Here is a 17,275-nt window from a genome sequence, read left to right on the forward strand (position 1 = left end):
AAGCATCTCGGAAGCACAGATGTGTTATTTCATTCCAGACTCCTTTTCATGTTTGGTTTGATGAAGAAGGAAACAGGTGGTGGAACATAATTCACAGGACAAACTACAGTCATTGGTTTTAAGCTTTCTTTTCTCACTGGTGTCTTGAATGGGGTGGGTATGAGCAGTGTCATGTCCTTCTCCATATGTGCAGTGTCACTCTCCACATGTGCAGTGTCACTCTCCATATGTGCAGTGTCACTCTCCACATGTGCAGTGTCGCTCTCCATATGTGCAGTGTCGCTCTCCATATGTGCAGTGTCGCTCTCCATATGTGCAGTGTCGCTCTCCATATGTGCAGTGTCGCTCTCCATATGTGCAGTGTCGCTCTCCATATGTGCAGTGTCGCTCTCCATATGTGCAGTGTCGCTCTCCATATGTGCAGTGTCGCTCTCCATATGTGCAGTGTCGCTCTCCATATGTGCAGTGTCATTCTCCATATGTGCAGTGTCATGTCACTCTCCATATGTACCGAGCCATGTTCTCCACATATACAGTGGCCTGTTTTTCTCCATATGTGCAGTGTCATGTTGTTCTCCATGCATGGAGTGTCACTCTCCATCTGTGCAGTGGCATGTCGCTTTCCATATCTGCAGTGTCGTGTTGCTCTCCATGGGATCCTAGCACTTTCAGCCCATGCTTTATATTCTTTGTCATGTTACAGTCACTCAGGTACAGCCACAGAAGCCAAACAAAGTGTTTTCTGTTCACAGGTCTGAGAAACAGGAGGCTCCTGGAGGCCGTGTGGGGGGGCTCCAGGGGTCCATGGTTCCAGAGCCCAAAGGCCAGGAACAAAGGGAGGACTTGGACTGTGGCCTTCTTGGAGTCGTCCAGAAAGGGCAAGGTGTAGGCTTGGTTAGATAGTCTCCGGGGACTCTGATATGTGGAGGTCCCCATAGGTGTCTGGTCATGGGTAGAGGCAGTACAGGTGTGGGAGGCTGATTAAGAGTGTTGCCTTCTGGGAGGGGCGGACCACGTGGAGAAGATGTACTTGCAGGAGTGCTTGGGCTGAATGTGCAAGCCCTGCTGTGGAGATAAGTTGTTGTCTAAGCTTCTACTCTTTCAGCTAGAAAGAATAGAGGATATCAAAACACACACAATTGGAAGTATAAACAATATAGACGATTTACTAATTTTTCCATTTATTTGTTTGTTTATTCACTTTACATCTGGATCACTGCCTCCCTCCTCCTGGTCCCCCCTCCACAGTCCTTCCCACGTCCTCCCCTCTCCTGCTCTGAGAGGGTGGGCCTCCCTGGGCACATCAAGTCTCTGAAGGGCCAGACAAGGCGGCTCAGTTAGGGTGACATATTTCAGACAGGCAACAGCTTCAGGGATAGCCCCCACTCAAGTTGTTCAGGACCCACAGGAAGACCAGGCTGCACATCTGCTACATATGTGCCAAGGTCCAGCTGTGTGTGCTCTTCAGCAGGTGGCTCAGGCTCTGAGAGCTTCCAGGGGTCAAAGTTAGTTGACTCTGTTGGTCTTCCTGTGGAGTTCCCTCCAGGTCCCTCAATCTTTTCCCAACCCTTCCACAAGCTTCATCTAATGTTTGGCTCTGGGTCTCTGCAGATTCACTATTTTTTATCTGTCATGTACTAAACAGAAAAATTAACTAACACAAGCATTTTGGTCAAGATGGAACTGTAGATGCCATGCAGATGCCTTTAAAATAAGACCACCAACAGCTCTTTTATCTACATAATGGATATCGTGTGAAATGCCTTTTGTGAATTTTAGAGCATTATTTTTAGTGGGTTTGAGAGATAGCTCAGTAGGTGAACTGGTTGCCAAGTAAGCAGGTGAACCCGTCCAGGTCGCCAGCACCGTGGTGGTGGGTCTGTACTTCACTGCTGGGGAGACACTGATAGGTGCTCACGTATCCACAGGGCTTGCTGCCCAGCCTCTCTTTGCTGAATGAGGCAGAAACCTTGTCTCAGAAAATAGTGTGGAGGTTGATCTAGCAAGATGCCCAACATCAGTCTCTGGTCTATACACACATCAGCACATACCTGCACACATGTATACCACAACACACACACACACACACACACACACACACACACACATCCCACAAAATCTAATAAAAAGAAAAAAACTTTGTTCCCTCAGAAGGGACCACAAACACAACAGTAGAATTGGCTCTTCCCATGACCCACAGTGTTGTCCTAGGTTATCACCAGCTTAAGAGGGGAATAAAAGGAAAAAGAAAAAATGTTCACATTACTTGTGTTTGGTGAACAAATATCTTGCATATTCCCTGGATAACGCTCACCAAGGATGGCTGAGTGTTCCCTGCCTACACTTAACTGGTCCAAACAGCGAGCAGGAGGAAGACCGAGTCTGGGGACTCACCACGCTGTGTCACATCCAACTGAACACTGACAAGCGATCACTGCCAACTGATAAAAGATACGTGAACATCTGTAGCTGGGGAAATGTGGCAGGGTGTCTCCTCCACAGAAGCATCGTGGGCAAAGCCAGGTATTGCTGAGGGAAGGAAGATGCAGCTTTCATAGAGGTTGCTATGGAGACAGGCTCCCTGGGACTCATCAGGAAGTTAGGTTAGCCACACCACCTGGATAAAAGTGACTAGATTCTGACTGAATATGCAGTCTTCCCTTTCCCTGGGCTGTCTGGAGAACACCTCTAGTTATTCAAAACAACAACAAAGGCTGAAACAAAATCCCTGATAGCCTTGTTCTGGAAACTCTGGACTGGCTGGGTGGCTCTGCATTTCTCAGGCTCCTCCTAGAACTGTGTCTCTGGAAGGCTTCACGTGGTTGACTCCAGACGCTGGGGAGGGGCTAACAGTTTTACACAGACCAGTTTTGTTTTTTAAGAATTATTTAATTTTTGTATATGAGTACACTGTTGCTGTTTTCAGACACATCAGAAGAGGGCATCAGATCCCATTACAGATGGTTGTGAGCCACCATGTGGTTGCTGGGAATTGAACTCAGGACCTCTAGAAGAGCAGTCAATGCTCTTAACTGCTGAGCCATCTCTCCAGCCCCAGACCAGTTTTTATAATCCACAAATTAAGAAAACGGAAACATGCTAAAATTTACCAGATGGTAATATGAAAGGATCAAGTAGATAACCGGAAAGAAAAATAGTGGGAAAATTGCAACAATTTTGTGTGAACTTGACAACTTGTAGGAAAGTTTGTTTTTTATGCTAGGACCACAGCTGTAACTATTGCAGTGTTGTGAAGCTGAGGAACAGTAAGTGCAGAGCAAACCCTGTCATTCGGCTTCATCCTCAATTCATTCATCTGAAAGGGTGTATGTTTAGAGTTCTAAAACATCTTTGTTTAGGTATAGACACACACAACGTTCTCCCATGTTAGCTGTGCACTGCATGTTTTAAATACACATGCAGTTGTCGGGACATCAGTCTGGGTTTTCCTGGAGCACTCCATGTCCAGTCATGCTTTCGAAGCCACAGCTTCCTTTCCACATCCACATTTTCTCTCAAGGACACCTTTGGACATCAGTGTCCTGAGTCTTTTCCTTGGCGTTTTGAAATTCACTTAAGTCATAAGACATATGGAAGCTTGTTCCTTTCTAGATTAGTATTTCAGTGTCCAGATTGACTCATGCTGTGTGCTGATCAGCAGCAAGATTCTCCTACTGTTTAGTGTTGTTAAGGGTGTTGGCACTGTTGATACCCATATTTATGGGACAGTTTTTTCATCTCCTTACAATATATACCAAATGTTGAATTGGTGGATCATATGATATATTCTTATCCATCTTTTTCAGAACTACAAAGCATTTCAAATAATACTTTGTGTTTTCATACTTTTTCTGTGATGGCCTGTCAGGCTACTCAGGGGCTTTCTTTTTGGGGTTCTGGTGTTTTATCATTTACAAAGTAGTTTCTACATCAGCATCTTCAATATGTAAAGTACTGTGTTCTGTAGAAACATTTCAGAACTGAGCACACTTGGACAGGCTTTTATTACACAGATAATTTGTATTATGAAAATACTATAAACAACAAAAAGAAAAGAGCCATTTCTAAGTTGCCATCAGAGATACTTAATGTCAATGTCTGTTACATACTATCTTCCACCTTAATCCCTCTACAAGTATGCACGCACTGGCACACACACACACACACACACACACACACACACACACACACACACACACACGGCAGGATGGGGGTAGGGGGAGAGAGAGAGAGAGAGAGAGAGAGAGAATGGCAAACAAGTACATGGAAAGTGTCCTTAGCAACTGTGGCATTGGAAATTGCAGACAGGTGATGCTTTACCTGCTCTACTGAGAAGAAGATGTAAGAGCTGGGGAGCTAGCTCGGTGCCTGCCACATACACATTAAACATCCAGCATCTGTATGCAGCATCACACTTCTATATCCTCAGCACTGGAGGATGTACGGTTGGGCAGAGGCAGGGGGATCCTAGAACTTTAGCTTCAGAGACAGGTGGACCCAGCAGTTTAGCAAACTCCACAAACTTCTGGTTTAGGGAGAGACTGTCTCAAAAAGCAAGGTGGAGAGCAACTGAGGAAGACATCACTCCTTGAACTCTGGTCTTCATACAGGTGTGCACATATGCATATCTACCCATATACATATGTGCACACACACACACACCCCACATAATAAAAAAACAACTCTACCAGGGTAGGAGAATCCAAAAACAGATCCTCCTGTACAAAGCTGTGATTATGAATTGGTTCAAAGTCTCTGAGCAACTTCTCCAGTTCCAGGACAAAGTGGACAAAGACGAAGACAAATATTATATAAAACCAGAGAAATCCAGATATTTACCAATGAGGGTTGTAAAATAAAATGTCTTTATATATACCTATATTTTAATAGAGGTATAAATATATATGAATAAATATAAAAAGTTCATGTTCCACATAAAGGAAGAAATACTGTACAGCAATGAAAAGTAATGATGTATATTTAGACTTATTGAAATGTATCAAGAAAAAGAAGTTTTCATGAAGACCATGACCCAAGTTATTTTAAAAAATCATATTTAGCTGGGTATGGTTGCATAGATCCATAATCCTTAAACAGAAGAGGGGGCACAAGAAGATAAAACATGCATTTGTGGCCAGTCTGGGATACAAAGAGTAATAATCATTATCATTTTTGCTAGATGTGTTGGTACACACCTGTAATCCTAGCACTCAGCAGACCAAGGCAGGATTATCTCCAGTTCAAGGTCAGCCTGAACTACTATAGCAAGACCCGTCTTAAAAACCATTTTCTTCATCTTTTAGTTTATAAGAATAAAAATATCTAGAGAGGCTTAGGCCAATATGTCATTAGTCATCATTCTGAGTTACAGATTTAAAGAAGATTTTAACCTTCCTGATTATTATCTAGTTCATGAACCTTTAGAATAAATATAAACAACAAGAGCATTTTGAAAAAAGTTATTATTTGCCTATGTCTGAGGCTAACGTGTAATGAGTAACAGGCTAATCTTTGATCCAGTCAATCAGCCCACAGGAAGTTATGCTATTTGGAAGTTGGAGAGAGAAAGGGAAACTTTGAAGAGGGTGAATGTTGGCTGAGTGGGCACTGTGGCTGGAGCTGTGCAGCGGCAGCTGCTGGAAACTGGACACCGATAGTGCCCCACAGCTGTGCGTGTTCCTGACATTCCCAGCATGCTTGGCTCCCACACTGTGTTGCACCATCTTGAGAACAGTGCTTTTAATTATTGTGTTTACCACTGTCTTAGGGTCTCTGTTGCTGTGCTGAAACACCATGACCAAAAGCAACGTAGAGTTTAGTTTGTCTTACAACACATACATCCACCACTGAGGGAAGGTGAGTCAGGAACATGAACCGGTGTACAGGCCTCAGAGTAATGCTGCTTACTGGCTTGTTCCCCATGGCTTTCTCAACCTGGTTTCTCACAGAACCCAGGACCACCAGCCCAAGGATGGCACCACCCAATGGGCCTTCCCATCAATCGCCAATTAAGAAAATGCATGAGGGATTTGCCTATTGGCAAATCTTGTAGAGGCATTTTCTTAATTCAGAGTCCTTCTGCCCAAAGGACTCCAGCTTGTATCAAGCAGGAATGAAACTAGCCAGGACAAGCACCTAGAATCGTGTTAAATGAACTTAGTAAAGCAACTCTGACAAATGAATAGCCATGCCCAAGTTTAGTAAAAGTCTACAATAATACAGGAACAGAAGACGAGTTTATGAAGTAACACAGTCACTAGACAGTACTCCCCAGACACAGCTAAATTGTGGTTACTCTTGTGGTATTTTGAATTAAGAACCACTATAAAACCTTTGGTTTTCTGGGACAGTGAATGCTGGTCAGCTAAGGTTGGAGTATCAGCTGATTAAGAAGCCAGTACCCTTGAGGCAGAATTTTCTAGGAAGTGTTTCCTCAGGGTCAGCACATGGAAGCTGTGGTCCAGAGGTGGCCATAAGTGGCCTAAGTAATTTAGTAGATCATCTAGCCCACCCCCTGAAACTGTCACAGAGATGCTGGTCCATTGGCTCTCTGGACACCTCCTATCTTCCATGGTCTGTGACAGTGTGCTCCTGCTTTCTGTTACACCCCAAATCAGTGGCTGCTCTGTCAACATGGGGATTACCCCATCAGGGTGTGCAGTCATAGGCCTTTAAGACAAGGATGTGCCTGTGTTGGTGCTAGCTGTTCCCTTCTAGGCGTGCCTCTTCTAGTTCCTGAGCTTGCTAGTGTCAGCTTCACTACTGCTCTAGCTCTGCCCTTCCTTCTCTCTCTGGGAAGAGAGAGACGCCCAGGAAAGCACTTGTTTCCTGTCTCTTGCATGGTGTTCGGGGACTCTACATTTAGCTATTGCCAGGTTTGTCGATGTTCTCATTTAGTGTCTGCAGGAGACATTTGCCCGGAGAACATGCCCTGATGGCTTATGGGACATGAAACAGAGTGTTCAAAACCCAAGTAACCTGAGCTCTTCATAAGTAATGCCACCTTATTAATGTTAAACCCAGAAGTCTGCAAAGGTTTCTGCCATTGTATCTAACACCTTTGTGACCCGAAAGGATTACAGAAGTGCAGATCATAGGGAAAGACTGCCTGTTCAGTTGTCAGGAGTGTTTTCTCCTGGGTAAGTGGCTCCTGTGTGTCACAGGCTCTCCTAATTCTTTTTATGAAAGGGTTGTTCACATGCTAGGAAGGGCTGGCAATGTGGGTCTCTCCCCCACACTTACTGGGTCATTCTCACGTAAAGGGTTACTGATGGTATATTTTTATTTCCTTCCCTTCTGATTCATTAGTTTAGCTATGCCTGGAGAAATGGGGGAAGGGTCACAGTCCAGGGATCTTACTTCACAGTCAGTGTCCTCTGCTTTCTGAATTAGACTTTACTAAACTCAGGTGTGGGCTTCGTATCAGACTTCTTTTTCCTAAGAATCTGCAGTTTGAGAACAGTCGTTGTGTGTGCTGATTTTTTTTTTTTTTTTAATGGTCTTCTGTCTGCCAAGGTCTGTCACAGGATTTAGTTTAGTTCATAGTATCAGATGTTTCAACCCATGGTAGGCTGGTTCCGTGTTTCAGGGCCTGTAGTGAGACACTGTGTGTGTCGGGCCCAGCTCATGGAACTGACCTATTGACTCATGTCAGCTCAGAAGAAGAGGGTGGCAGCAGGAGAGGACCAGGCAGGACGCAGCCTTTGAACACGAGTCCCACTGACCTGTGTCATCCTGCCAAGCCCACTCCCACAGACCCACCTTAACAGTAAACCATTCAATTGCCAAACCATCACTGGAGTAAGCCACTGATCAGGGCAGAGCTCTCATGATCTAATGGCCTTGGAAACACACTCACAGACACACTTAGAGGTGTGTTTTATGTCTCTCAATCCAATCAAATAGACATCAACAGCCATCACATTTGGTTAAAGCAGATGTTTTCTTCTTCAAAGGGTAATGCCCATTTAATGGTGGGCAAAGTTCCATGGTTTTTATTCTTCTGTTTATAGTTAGGTAACATGAGGAGCTGTTTGTCCCTTTGGGAGCCTGTCAGGGATTCAGTACCATTGCCCAACAATGTCTTAAGAATAGATTTTCTGGGGCTGGAGAGATGGATCAGTGGTTAAGAGCTGCTCTTCTAGAGGTCCTGAGTTCAAATCCCAGCAACCACATGGTGGCTCACAACCATCTGTAATGAGATCTGATGCCCTCTTCTGGTGTGTCTGAAGACATTAATAGTGTACTTATAATAAATAAATAATTCTTAAAAGAAAAAAGAGTAGATTTTCTGGCACGAGTCACCTAGTTGATATCTCCCTATTAATTTTGGGGATATATTTTGGGAAGTAAGGATGAAAATAAAAAGTTCATGGATTTTTTAAAGAGCACTTTTTAATCTCTAACATAATGTTCTTCCCCTGAAAGTGAGAAGTACATCTTGTTATATTGCTAAAAAAAATGATAAGATTTGAAGCTTGCTTTATGAAGCCAAATATGTAGCTACTGTGGAACGTGGGAAATGTGTGCGCCATGACCTCAGTCTGCCAAGCTCACAGAGCCTGGCTGAGCACTTAACAGGTTCCGCCTGTCTCCGCAGATGCTGATGCAGAGATCGAAGGAGCCCCTGCTGCACCCTTGGATGTGGTGGCTTTAGATGCTAACAAGGATTACATCATCATCTCTTGGAAGCAGCCAGCTGTGGATGGAGGGAGCCCTATCCTTGGATACGATAAGTTAGTTGTGTGTGTGTGTGTGTGTGTGTAATACATACAACTTGTGTAATATATATATGTATATATATCACAATTACATATATTTTAGTACCTACTTGTTTACATTAATCCTTTGAATTTGACAACCAACTGAAGTCACTAGCTTGGCAATAATACAATGAATTTGTAAACCTAATAGCAGAGGCCACTGTAGAAATGAAATAACTGATATTCAGTATACAGAGCATCCACATTCCTAGTATGGCAGTCATTTCAAAGTACTGACTTTGAGAGCACAAATTAATTCCTTTAGTATAAGATATGGTTTCAAGTTATCCTCATTACATAAGAAACAGTAACAACAATTCGGTGTTGGACCACAGTCTTACTCAAGAGTCTTTGTTGATTATAGTCTTCAGAACTTATGGATCCTGAGATTTGTGAATTTTACACATTTACACATCTACTGGCTTTGGGCAATGAAAGCAATGGGTTAAAACCATTGGCCCAGGTGTGTGGTCCTCTTAGTTTTTCTTTGAGCACTAGCTCCAGTTCTTTTTGCATGGAGACAGTTCACTGCCAATGTATCAAACCTCATATTTGTAACAATAGGTTAAAAACCAGTATACTTACTGTGCTCAGTACCTGACAGAGAAATGCTTGTCAGTTCTATGTAGCCATAGGTGTAAACAGGATGGAGACGCACTTCTGATGAACGCGGAGGCCCGCAGAAACCCTTTCTGCTGTCAGTTGTGCTTCGTTGTCTTTGACCAATAGCCGAGGGACCCACAGACTTTACGGAGATGACGCAATCAGCACTTGCTGTTCTCCTGCCTTGGCCATTACAGATGAGCTAAACACTGTCCTAAACATGTCCTGTCTTTACCACTAACCCATAGCCACCCTGGACAGGCTTTGATACTACGGTTAGGAAAGAAAGAGCTGGCTCGAGCCGTGCCTGCCAAGAAATGTTACCTTTTCTAAGGTCACATGGGTAGGAAGCCCAGAGCTACGATTCAAATACAGCTCAGCTGTAGGCCAGTGCTCTTTCTGTTCCAACATGCTCTAGCTTGGGTACCAGCTGCTACATTAGCAGGCAGCTGGAAATCAGTCTCCAAGCACTCCATCTCCCGGCGGAAATCCTCAGCCTCATTGTCAAAGAAACAAGCACGGCTGGGCTTGGGACGCAGTCCCAGTACTCAGGAGACAGAGACACGAGGGTGGTGAGTGCAAAACCAGCTTGGGAGAGAGAACAGAGTAGAAGGAGGAGGGAAGAAAAGAAACAGAATTGTTACAGTTCCTTCCTGACCCCAGAACTTAGCAATTGCAGCGTAGGAAGATGGTGAGCGGCTTTCCAAACTGCAGTACCAGTAGCTTTTCCTTGTTTGGTGGCTCACGTTCTGGAGTCTCCCTGTATAGCCTAGCCTAGCCTCAGGGCCAGGATTTTTCTACCTCAGGTCCTCGATTGCTGGGATCACAGGGGCACACCACCTTCCCTCGCTGCACACTATCTTTTTAGGTCCCAACTCACCCTGTAGCCCTTCTGCTTTTAAAAGAAAATGCCCAAAGAAGACAGAGAGATCACTAGCAGTCACGGCATCAGGGGACAGGAATGAGGGATCCTTCCCTAAACTTCCTGCATAAAGATTCTGGACAGTCAGCTCAGTGCTTAAAACACTGCTGCCCTTCTGAGGACCTGGGTTCAAGTCCCACCACCTACAACTCCAGTTCCAAGGGATGCAACAACATCTGTTCTTGGCAGGCACCATGCACAAGTGGTGCACAGGCACACATATGGGCAAAACACCCATACACATTAAAAATAAATCACCCCACCCCTCACTCCTCTTCTTGACACACCAGAGAAGCTGTTTGTTTAGAAAGGCTTTGTTCTTTATGTTAAAAGTGACTTAGTTGCTGTCATAGTGGCTAAAGGTGGACAGATGCCTATACCCCACATGACAGGAAGAAAAATCCTCCTTCAAGTTGTCCATTGACTTCCACATGTGTTTGTAGCACTTACACACACACAGTCACACACCTCACTCACACACAGACATATACACAGACACACACAGACATACACATACACACATGTACAAACACACACACATAGAGTCACACTCCATACTCACACACACATTTACACACAGAGATACATACGCAGACACACACTTGCACAAACACACACACACATAGAGTCACACACCACACCCACACACAGACACACATACACACACACACAGATGCATGCACAGATACACACAGAGACATACACACTTGCACAAAAACACATGAAAATACTTGAGATTTTTAAAAGAAAAATTTTAAAATGCACACACACAGTCACACACCACACTCACACACACAGTTACACACATACAGACACATACTTGCACAAATACACACACATAGAATCATACATCACACTCACATACACAGTTACACACACAAACACACACAGTCACACACCACACTCACACACACACAGACACACACTTGCACAAACACACACACTTGCACAGACAGACACACAAATACTTGAGAGTTTTAAAAGAAAAATTTTAAAAACGCGTATTGAACATGAGAAGAACTGTCTGAAGTCTAGGCCTGAGCAGCCATGTAGGAGTCGGTTTTGACACAGGGCAGCTCGGAAGCGACAGGGTGGATTTGTGCCTTGGCCCTCTTCGCTTAGCCATAGTCCGAGTAACACCCTGCTAATCCCTCTTCCCCTCAGGTGTGAGGTGGGCACCGACACCTGGTCTCAATGCAATGACACGCCGGTGAAGTTTGCTCGGTTTCCAGTCACTGGTTTGATAGAAGGGCGTTCCTACATATTCCGAGTCCGCGCTGTGAATAAAACTGGAATAGGCCTGCCATCTCGAGTCTCTGAGCCCGTGGCTGCTCTGGATGCAGCTGAGAAAGCTAGGCTTAAAAGTAAGTTTTTAAAAAATTTCTCTGAAAAACCAAACCAAACCAATCACCACCACCCCTCACCGCCGCCCCCTCCCCTCGCAACCCAAAACTCAAGAAACCTGAGGAAGGTGTCACTGCAAGTAATTCCTCTCCTGTCCACCAGAGGGAGACAAGAACAAGAAATCCCTTTCTGATCAGAAAATTGAATGGGGTGAACCCAAAAGCATCAAATATAATTTGGTTTTGATTCATTTTTTTCTTTTTAGTGTTTTAAAAACTCTCATTTTATTTTATCTTGCCAATATGTATTCTAAACATGAGATGTGGGATGAGATATGAGAACAAATAGATCAAAGATCATTTTCATACACATTATTAGTATAAACCAAGTATAACCACATTTATGGTTCAAAGTGAATTTCCTGACCTTGAGGTCTTCATCAAAGCACTAATAGTGAACCCTTGTGGGCTTTTCTGTGTTGATTAAAAAACAAATTTGAGTTTTCATTTAAGTACTATAAAATAATCTTGGGCTGTCGAGATGGCTCAGCTGGTAAAGGTTTCCAGACACTACCGGACACCACAGTGGCTAGGGATAACCTTCGTGGAGGGTTACAGGTCTGTGCCACACTTCAACTTCTGTCCTTTGCCTCAGTTACTTCTAGTGACATCGCAACACTCTAAGAGAGGTACCATCACCTTTAGACTCCCTCTCTGTTAAGTTCGGCAATTCCACCTCAGACTTTCCTCTGCTCCTTTATTAATTCCAGTAAAACGAGACGTTTGTGACAGAGAAACACTGCCGTCTCTGCTGCCTTCCTGTTTCCTGTGCAGACCTTGGTAGAAATTCCCCTAGTAAGGCAAGATTGAGCCGGCCTTTCTTTCCTAAATTATGTATGTTGTATGTATGTATGTATGTATGTATGTATGTATGTATCTATCTATCTATCTATCTATCTACCTATCTATCATCTATCTATCTATCTGTCATCTGTCAATCAATCATCTATCTTCTATTTATCATCTACCTATCTGTGTAGGTATATATGTATATCATCTCTCATCTACATATCCACCCATACATCTGTTAATTATCTATCCATCCATCATCTACCTATCCATCTATCCATTACCTATCTATCACCTACCTATCCATCCATCTATCTATCATCTACCTATCTGTGTGGGTAGGTATATATATATATATATATATATATATATATATATATATATATATACATATATATATGGGCATTCATGACAACAGTGTTCATAGAAGGAAGCCAGAGGAGACAAGCAACTATCAGAAGCCAGTTTTCTCCTTCTTCCATGTGAGTCCCTGGGACTGAACTCATGTCGTCAGACTTGGCCGCAAGCACCTTTACCTGCCTAGCCCTCTCTTACACCTGCCATTCTCCTTCTCATGCTTTCAGGGTCATAAGATAGATCCCCCATCTTTTTTTTCTTTTTAAACATTTTATTCTTCTCTCATATATTACATCCCCACCACAGTTTCCCTCCCTCCTCTCCTCCCAATTCCCCCTCCACCCTTCCTCCTCTCTCTCCCAGATCCTCCATTTCCTTTCTGAAAAGGGCAGGCTTCTCAGGGATACCAGTGAAGCAGGGCCTATCATGCTGTGATAAGACTAGGCATAGCTCCTCATATCAAGGCTGGATAAGGCATTCTTCTTTAACTTTACACCCCTTCTTCCTTACTTGGGATCCAATTCAACTTCCTATGGAGAGTACTTTTCAAAGACAATAGAGAGGGTTAGCTCCTATTGGGATCTCCAGCCTAATTGTGCCTCCTCTAATCTTCATGACAATAGAGAGAGGGCACAGGGCTTACGACTGTCCTAGTGGTGTTTCTTCCAAATGCCCTGTCCCTGAGGAAGGCATGGGGAAGCCTGTTTGCTTCAGGGGCTGTGGAGCAGTTCTGAGAGCACAGCTTGGCCCCACAAGTAGAACTGCGGACAACTCAGCAGAGTCCAGAGAGACCCTGTGAGCGGTGCACTCCAAACCGTACTTTACACAAGCTGACAGACATGCAGCAGGCATTCTCCTAAGAGAACTAGAACCTGTTTGACCAACCCAGCCAGTTTGTTGGTTTACCAGAGTCTACAGCACATCCGTGAACATGTGACATGTGACTTTTACACTTGTCCTTTCCAGGTCGTCCGTCAGCACCCTGGACTGGACAGATCATTGTCACCGAAGAGGAACCTACAGGTAGAAACTCTGGCCTCTCTAGATGCCACTGCTTTGCTGTGTGACTTAGCTTTGTTTGTAAGAATATATTATTGTCCGTGAAGCTTTTGAAAGAGCATCCTGAGAAGGATGATAAGTGTACTGAGGGGTGTTGGGGCTGAGGATCGAGCCCAGGGTCATGGGCAGGCCGAGGCCAAAGGATAATGGTTCATTTTAAAAGCATATCGGGAAGCAGTTGTCATATGATGACCTGTGCACATGTCAGGGTTCAGTTACATAAGCCTCACGTGTGTGCACATGTGAAGTCATTGCTGACAGCAAATGCCCGGCACGTCTTCCCTAGCACATTCTCTCGTGGCTTCTCCTCTCTGTCACACGGGCCTGCTTCCTGACCCTGTAGTTTGTATTGTCCACACTTTACATAAATAAGATCGTGTTCATCTTCGTCTTCTCTCACTAGCATGCCTACTCTGGATTTATTCATGTAGACGTAGTTATCAGGCAATCCCAATGCACCCGTGCCCTGCTGAAGGTTTCTGTGAGCCGTATGTGTTTGAGTACAAGTGTGGACGTCACTTTTCCAGGGTAAATGCTTAGGAGAGGGACTGGTGGGCCGTGTGGCAGGTGCGTGTTTTATTTTCAAAGAACTGTTTACTGAAATGATTTTTCTCTCTTTACATTCTTACCTGCACCATGTGAGAACCCAAGAAACCACTGGTTGCTAGTCCTTGGGTGACAGTCTTCCTAGGTAGCTCTTCTATGAGGCTGTGGTGTTGCGTTTTGATCTGTATTCTCCTAATATTGAAAACCTTTGCATATTCCATCGCTGTGTTAGTTGACATGTTGTTGTTCTTGAATCTGAGCACTTTCTCTGTTTTCCTGGAAATATTATGGCATTTGCTCTTAGGTTTTAGTCAGATTAATGTCTTCGAGATGCTGTGGAGGACCTAGTCATTATTGTTGCTTACATGTGGCTGTCAATGTTTTGGGACTGTCTATTGAAAAGAGGATCCTTTACCCACTGAATTTGCCTTGGCTCCGAGCAGTCAAATTCCACAGTGTGTGTATCTGCGGGTCTATTTCTAGAGTCCCTGCCTACATATCTATGTATCTCCTTCTAGAATCCTTACCTACACATCTGTGGATCTACCTCCAGAGTCCCTGCCTACATATCTATGTATCTCCCTTCTAGAATCCTTACCTACACATCTGCAGATCTACCTCCAGAGTCCCTGCCTACATATCGATGTATCTCCTTCTAGAATCCTTACCTACACGTCTGCAGATCTATTCTAGAGTCCCTACTGGCCAACTTTATGTTCTCTACATCAGTGTCCCACTGTCATGGCTACTGTCACTCTTGTGGTCTTCCTTTGTTCCTAAGCCTCATCTGCAGGATTAAAGTTGGATCTGAGCTCTCTCACTGTGTGTCATCATTTTCAGTTTCTACAAAGATGCTACTCTAATGACGTTGAGCTCTTCCATTTGTGAAATTGCATGTACCACACTTTATTAAGTAACCAACTAAGTAATTTCTGCTTACAAGTCCTGCACGTTTTTGTCAGATTGAATCTTTATTTTATATCTCTGATTTTTAGATTACATTGTTTTGCATTTTAATTTTTATGATAGTCTATCATATTTACAGTTATCACATATTACATATTGACCTTATGTCCAACAACCTTGTTATTTTGTTAATTCTCAGAACAATTTGGGTATTTTAAATTGAACATCTTTGGGGTTTTAATATAAGACTATGTCATCTGTATATAAAGATGAAAGAAGTCTTTGGTAGTACCTCTAGTACAATATGGAATAGGAACAGCAAGAAGGAGCCATGAGGTCAAAGTCAAACCTCAGCAGGAGGATATGTAGACTTTTACCACAGACTTAATGTTACTGTGGAGAGAGAGAGAGAGAGAGAGAGAGAGAGAGAGAGAGAGAGAGAGAGAGGCGTATGTCTATGTATGTGGATGTGTTTGTGTGTGTGGGTTTATTCACACACATATGTGGGAACACACATATGCATGTATATGTTTGTATGTGGTTCATACATGTTTGCATGTGCATAGGTACACATACATGCACAGGAATGTGGAGGGTTCACAGCAAGTGTTTTTCTTGAATGTTCTCTACTTAATGAGGCAGGGTCTCATCGAGTGAGAGTCCATGGGTTCCAGCTAGTGCAGCTAGGAAGCTTGACAGGAGAGTCTGTCTGTCTGTATCTCAGGCACTGGGACAGCTGGAAGAGACCTCCTGCCTGGCTCCTCTGTGGGCTCTGAGGAAGTGTGTTACCTGCTGCGTGTCTCACTGGCTCTCATGCCGTGATTGAATTTCAATCTATCATCGTATGTTTATTGATTACACTAGTTTTCTTTTTCCTATTCTCCCATTTCTTTGGACTTAAACATGTTTTAATTCTATCTAATCTACATTATGTCATTCTTTATTTTAGGTTTTAACATTTGGCATTTCTGGTAGTCTGATTTGACATTTCTCAGCCCACTCTTTCCATTCCTTAGTTTCATTATTCTCATACATTGTATTTGTGTATAGCTTATAAGCTTTTAATATCGTAGTACGTTGACTTCAAGTAGTTGTCTATCCTTTAGAGATGTTAAAAGTTAGGAAAGAGTTTCTTTTTAAAAAACATGATTTTAAATATTTATTTATGTTTGTTTTATGTATATGAGTGTTTTGCCTGTTGCATGTAAATGCACTCAGTGTGTGCCTAGTGCCCCCAGACAGACGGCATTGGATCCTCTGGAACTGGAGTTAGACATGGTTGAGAGCCACTCTGGGGGTGCTGATAACCAAACCTTGGTTCTCAAAAAGAGTAGCCGGTGTTCTTAACCACAGAGCCGTCTCTCCAGCCCCTAAAGAACGTTTCTGTAATTACTCACTTTTTTCCTTCATTTCATGCAAAATTTCACAAAAGTATGTGCGACCACACCCTTCGCTTTATTTTCTTTTCATTCTATAGATTTCAAAGTTCTATCTGACCAGATTTTCTTTCAGTAGAAGCATATCCCTTAAGTTTCTTTTAGTGTGGATCTTCTGGTTACCAATTGATTTACCTTGGTATGTCTAGAAAGGTCTTTGTGTAACATTTATTTTTTAATATAATCTTTGATGAATGTAAAGCTCCAGTTTGACAGTCTCCATGCAGAACTTTGGAGATTTTAGTCCAGGTGGGAGGCGGTGACAATGGTGTGGGGAGCCGTGCATCAGATGCTAAGCACCATGGGGAGCTCTTGTGTCCCCTGGTGCATGGATGTTTTACTTTAAAACATCACATGTACCAGAGAACCAGCTTTAAAAAAGAATCCCAGAGCATTAGAAGAAGCCAGAGTAAAGATGAATGGAAGCCAAAAAGTAGTGAAAGTGACATCCTAAGGAAGCAGAAAAGCTGGTGAGAACAGCTGGTGTCAAAC

The 17,275-nt window shown here is 43.4% G+C and overlaps 1 protein-coding gene across 1 annotated transcript in view; it reads left to right on the top strand.

Moving 5' to 3' along the window:
* Positions 1-17,275, top strand: part of MYOM1 (myomesin 1) — a 111,052-nt gene that overhangs the window by 33,049 nt on the left and 60,728 nt on the right. The window contains exons 11-13 of the mRNA XM_080936369.1: positions 8,600-8,750; positions 11,452-11,651; positions 13,803-13,859. Coding sequence (XP_080792495.1) covers positions 8,600-8,750; positions 11,452-11,651; positions 13,803-13,859 — 408 coding nt within the window. The remainder of the gene's footprint in view (positions 1-8,599; positions 8,751-11,451; positions 11,652-13,802; positions 13,860-17,275) is intronic.

This window comes from Micromys minutus, assembly GCF_963924665.1.
Source record: "Micromys minutus genome assembly, chromosome: 23".
NCBI classification, from domain to species: Eukaryota; Metazoa; Chordata; class Mammalia; order Rodentia; family Muridae; genus Micromys; species Micromys minutus.